Source organism: Corvus cornix, chromosome 9, assembly GCF_000738735.6.
Source record: "Corvus cornix cornix isolate S_Up_H32 chromosome 9, ASM73873v5, whole genome shotgun sequence".
NCBI classification, from domain to species: domain Eukaryota; kingdom Metazoa; phylum Chordata; class Aves; order Passeriformes; family Corvidae; genus Corvus; species Corvus cornix.
The window spans coordinates 16033273-16038885 of NC_046339.1; the positions used below are offsets into that span (position 1 = coordinate 16033273).

Sequence of the window (5613 nt, forward strand, 5' to 3'; positions counted from 1 at the left end):
CAGGCCTTCATGATCCTTATTTTCACTTATTTCTCATTTTGCAATAGAGGCATTTTTAGAAATTTTAAAAATCTCTGAGTGTGCTCCAACAATAGAAACCAATGTGCATGGCAAATAAAATTTCTGGGAAAGCAGTGAGCTCTCAGAAGTTTGGATCCCCAACAGTGTCAGGATCATCATCACACTTGATGTTTTCACAAGGTTAAGGACACACAAATCCAGATGCAATCCAAAGGCTGATGTTGCATATGTTAATTCAACTCAGCTTATTAACAGTCCTCTCCAAACAACCTCTAAGGAAGCACTCATGAAACCTCTTTCTGTACAGTGAGATTTTGTCACACATTATTAAACATCACTAAAAATGATCTCCTGTGATGTACAGAAAAACTTCTCAGCCAAAAGGCAAAAATTCAGAATAAGGGCACTTCCATTACATTTAGAAAAATGCGCAAACGTTAAACATTGTGCAAAAGGAAAAGGCTTTATTTAACACCATATTTGATTTGGAAGTTTCAAGCACTGAAGACCAGAAAAACAAACAGTATTTTGCTTTTCCAAATACACCTATATTCAGCATGGAAGCCATCAATTTTTAAGATAAATCAGAAATGTCTTTTAGCATCTAGTTACTGCTGATTGCCTTTTCAGCTGCCAATCCTTGTCTGGGTTTCGAGTAATCCCATGGTCTCCTGTTCTCCGTGTATCCATAGAGCTTCCGCAGTGCCACGCGCGCAGCCTCCTCCTCTGCAGCCAGCAGTGTTTCACCAGGGCCTTCAGCTAAGATCTTCTTATCACTTGGGGAAAGAAACCAAAATTACAACCACTTCCATCATGAAACCCTGAGGACTGCTGTGTACCGTGAATAAAACAGGCTGGTTTATTCTCCAGCATCTGTGAATACCGATTTCTATATACACAAAATGGAAACATTTCTGTTGGTCTTTCCTGCAAAGGTGATTGTATATTCAATAATGGAAACAGATCAGAAATGTGTCCATTTCCTGGAAGAACAACACTGTTCATTTAGGTTCCTAACACAGCACTGACTCTTTAAAGCATTCCATTTGTTAGCCCTGATAAAAATATGCCAACTCATTACTCTGGTTAGCTTAAGCAGGAACTGAAATGCTTTTGTCTTTTCTCCCCCCCGATAAGGAAGCACTTCCAACTGCTTCAAAAGGACTGACAGAGAAGCTCTCTCTGTTATGAATTACATGCTCAGCTCTGTTTAACAAACACCTATGGGCGCTAAATAAGAGCAGAGAAGGGACATCACACATGGCAAAAGAGAAATAATCAAAGTTCCTTTCCTTTTTATAAAAAACATCTTAGAAGGTATAGAAACCAAAGCAGGGTGAAGGAGAGCAAGTTAAGGCAGCCTTCCCACGTGTTTACCTGCGGCTCCTTTAGGAAAGGAGCAGTGATGTGGGTTCTGTTCTGCCCCTCAGGAGCGATGTCACTCCTGGGAAAGAGACCAGGACAAGCACTGACCACACCTGACACAAGCACACCAGGGACAACTGGCACTTCCTAAATCTTGCCTGGACACAGACACTCCTGTGGCCCAGTTTACAGTGCTGCTGATTTGAAAATGAAAAGGCTTCTCTGGAACTTAAATGATTCTCTCTGTCATCTCACCTCCCCTGATGTCTCTTTATGCTTGCCTAAGCCCTGGATACAGCTGTCATCCCTCCAAAGCCACCTGGTTAGGCTGTTCCCAAAGTTCCTGTGTCAGGTCACCCAAAGCACATCCAGGCTCTTTAGTACACCCCATTTAGCCTTTGGAGCCCTTAATCAGAGACTGTTTATGTATCACCACAGCGAGCTGTGGCCAATGCTTAAAAGGCTCATTTTATATGGAAGTTACTATCAGGTTTCTTTTCTGGAACAACTTGACTGAAAAGCACGAGTAGAAAAGTAAAAGACCATCTTCCCTCCTCCCCTCTCCTCCAATTAAACACATTTAACTTTAAATTAATATTGCACTAACCAGTACAACCCAACAAAGTAGACTGGCAGAACTGTGCTGACTCCCAGCTGCCTGGTAATTCTTGGTTCTGGAGCAGAGATATTCCTCTTGGTCAGTTCTTCCAGCAGTAAGCCCATAGGATTTACAACTTCCCAGATCTCGAACAGGTCTTTTCCAATCAGCTGGGGAATAAAAAAGTCCTAAACAAGAATACTTAGAAGTTACAATTAATGGCTTGAGTTTTTGGTGTCTCCTAATAAAAACACAGTATGAAGAGGCAATGAATTGCTGAAATGAATGATAAAGCTGCCTCAGTGCCCCATCCCAGTGCTTGAGTCTCTGATTGTGTTTTAGCCGCTGACAGATGTGTGCCCAGGGCAAAGTCAGCCCCAGACCCAGGGAAGGGACAGCTCCAGCCTGAGAGAGGAGCTGTGACAACAGAGAAATTGTGACAATACAAGGGAACGTGCAAACCTATGAGTCTTTTACCTGCCTGGATCACTCTCTTGTCTGTAAACTGCTCCTTGCTCTTAGACACCTCTCAATGGTTTTGTATCAGAAAGAACATTTTAAAAAACACTTCTCCATTGCAAAACTAAAATAAGTGAAAAGGATGACTGAAACAACAATAGCTGCTAGAACGACTTTGTCACACTGAATTTTAGTAGAAATATTTCTGTATGAAATATCTTCAGGGGTTTGCACTCCTACATGCAAAACTATGAACTCATCCCTGTTTATATACAACAGGGTTTTTTAAAATTGAAGACATACGAAATCTCACATGGAATAATTTCATTATCTGATAGTATAGTGCATGGAATATAATGCTTTCCCTTAGCAACTTTCAGCAAATATAAATATCACCATCATAAACCAAAAGTGTATGATTTTATGTACTTGATCAGCCTTCTTAATGAAAAAATCCCCCACTAAAATCCCCAACCCCCAAAACCCCAGCTGACCACCACCAAAACCCAACATATCTCACTGTTAAATTGTCTTCTTACAGGTATTGTCAAACTCTTCCCAGCCTCCCTGGATCTCTCACCATCCGAGTACAAACCACCATTTAATGAACCTACCCTGACAAAGATCCCGGTTCTCTCGGGCCCACTGCTTTCCAGCAGGGCTCCTATCACGGCGAGGAACGTCCTCTGCAGCACGTCTGGTGGGGCAGGAAAATCCCTGCAAAGCGCCAGGTCCTGTACGGACAGGTTTTGAGCCACATAAGAGACAAGTTCCTGACTGGTAAGAAAATTAACAAGTGCTTCTATGCCCTTTGCAGGTAACTCTGGGTAGGCGCCTTCAAAGCACTGCGCCAGGTAAGCGCGGGCGAAGCGCAGCCCTCGCTCCGCAAGTCCGGTGTTGTCCTGGAGCTGAAGAGCGATCGCGTCCTTGTCCAGCCCCAGCTGCCGGCGCCTCGTCTCTTCGCTTTCGATGTAACAGGGATTAACAAACGCAGTCTTGAGAAGGTCCAGAGTGAAGTTTTCCTGCAGCCGGTGGCTGAAGGCCTGGATCTCCGCATGGTAATCCCAGTTGGGCTTCTCGGACCTGCGGGCGCGGAAAGGGAACCAGCTCAGGAACAGAACGCGTTACCCGCCCCGCGCCTTTCGAAGGGGAACGAGAAATGAAATTGAGCTTGAATACCAAACCCAGTATTTAAATCCCTGGGGTCAGACTCTGTCGGTTCCGCATCACCGTCTGCGTGCCCCGTTCAACCGGGGCTACGCCAACCTGCGGAGCTCAACCTATTCTGCTCCACAGCGTAACCAGACGGGGCCAAAACATTTTGATTTACCCCCTTTCTGGGGCCGTCGCACCCCTTCCCCGAGCCCCGCCCGACCGTTCTCGCCGCTTACCGCCGCTGCGGAGGTGCCTGCAGCCGCTGCAGCTCCAGGTACGCCCGGAGCCACCGCTTCTTTTCGGGGGGCGGCGCGGTGCTGAGCGCGGTGCTGAGCGCGGTGCCGAGCCCGGCGCCCCGCCCGGCCCCGGCCAGGAGCGGCCCCACCGCCCGCAGGAGCAGCCGCGCGGCCATGGCGGGTGCGGGCAGAGGCGGCTCCGCCCCTCGGCTTCCGGGCGGAAACGCTCCCGGCCGGGGCGGCGGAACCGGGTCCGGGCTCTGCGGCCGCCGGACGGCCCCGGCCCCGGAGACATGAGCGAGGACAGGAGCGGGGCAGCTGCACTGCCGGGACTCCGGCTTGGGCCGCTGGGGTGTTTCGGGTGGGACCCTCAGGCTGGGCGCCCGTCAGCGCTCAGGCCGCGGCAGCGCCGTGGTGTGAGCGAGCCCCTGGCAGCGGGTCCCGGGGCAGCGGCACTCGCCGAACGTGCCCCACGGGCGGCTCCTCAGGTGGCGGCGTTCTAAAATCTTTGAGTTCCATTCCCACGTGCAAGACAAAAGTCCGGTTTTGTGCACTTAAAAGAAGCTTTATTTATGACTGTCGCCTATACAGTTCTTTGTACAATCGCTCAGCCCTCATTTGCACCATCAGAGTTCTTACAATACATCCTCCGTGCAAAGGTCATGATATAAAATGGAAAATGCAGAAAACGTGCAAAGCAGGCCTGGCCCTTTTTATCGTCTTTACTGAAAGACAAAGGCACACACTTGAACATTCACGGTAAGAAAACATGCACACCAAACACCCCTATGGAATCACAGAACACAGTAAACAAAGCTCAGAAAAAATATATGCCACAGTCCCATGGGAGAAGCCAAGGAAGCAGGTACAGCAGCCTGTACGGCAGTGCAACAGCCACACTGAGCCCACTCTGACTCCACATCACAGGAAGGGGTGAGAGCAGCATTCCTCCTGGCATCTGCAGCACTTGTATCTAAATCCTCAGGCCTTCTCATGCTGCTGCTCCCGGAATCCACTGTCCAGGGCACTGCGGCACTGCCCCCCAGCCCCGTGTGCAAGCCCCAGCAGCGCCCTGGGTCCCACCGTGCAGGGGCAGCCCGGGCACTGTGCCGCGGCCTCAGCACTGCGGGGTGAGCGAGGACAGCGCTGAAACAGACTCTGGCTCCTTCTCCTCTGCAGCCGCTGTGCATCATCCATCCTTCACCCCGCTGTGCCCTGCTACAGCACAAAAAGGGTCCTGCAGAGGGGGCTAGGTCCAGCTGTGCATGGAAGGTTCCCTCTGAGCAGCGTTGCGGCGTCACCGCCGGTCTCCGGCACACTGGCACGAGTGGTTCCGTGCTCTGCGGGGAAGGGGCTGCGGCTGCCGCTGCCGTTCAGGGGCCTGAAGCCACCAGCCTGCAGGGAGCTCCCTCAGCGCCCCTGTGCCCGTATCTACCAAATAAGGTGGATCACGAGGCTGAGCAGGGGATGTTTAAACTGACCCTGGTACCAGGGCACTCCAGGCTGGCTCCCCATTTCTGACACCTGACACCAGCACCACAACCCGCAGGGGATGGCAGCCTGCACTGGGCTGTCACATGCCCCCCTGCTGCTTTAGAGCTGTTCAGGCCACTGCCACTACTTACTTCAAAGACTAATAGTTTAGATAAAATCTCAGATAAATTCTCATAAATGATATTAAACAATGGTTTGGGGCTGGGCTTTTTTTGAGAGAGTTTTATTAAAGATTCTACATCAAAATCTTGTACTCCATAATATGTTGATCACTCACAGACTGAC

General features: G+C 49.7%; 1 protein-coding gene across 1 annotated transcript; it reads right to left on the reverse strand.

The window, feature by feature from the left end:
• Window positions 1-461: 461 nt before the first annotated feature.
• Window positions 462-4010, reverse strand: MRPL44 (mitochondrial ribosomal protein L44). The gene is made up of 4 exons (XM_039556605.1): window positions 3835-4010; window positions 3058-3526; window positions 1994-2154; window positions 462-797 (listed from the first exon to the last, which is right to left on the reverse strand). Exons 1-4 carry the CDS (start codon window positions 4008-4010, stop codon window positions 626-628), a joined length of 978 nt encoding a protein of 325 aa, XP_039412539.1. The 3' UTR covers window positions 462-625.
• Between the last annotated feature and the right edge of the window lie 1603 nt (window positions 4011-5613).

Coding starts and splice junctions, on each gene's coding strand:
- MRPL44 (XM_039556605.1), bottom strand. CDS start 4,010: ATGGCCGCGCGGCTGCTCCTGCGGGCGGTGGGGCCGCTCCTGGCCGGG. Junction 3,527..3,834: donor CAGGCACCTCCGCAGCGGCG/GTAAGCGGCGAG, acceptor CCGCGCCCGCAG/GTCCGAGAAGCCCAACTGGG. Junction 798..1,993: donor TACTTTGTTGGGTTGTACTG/GTTAGTGCAATA, acceptor TCTTTCCCCAAG/TGATAAGAAGATCTTAGCTG.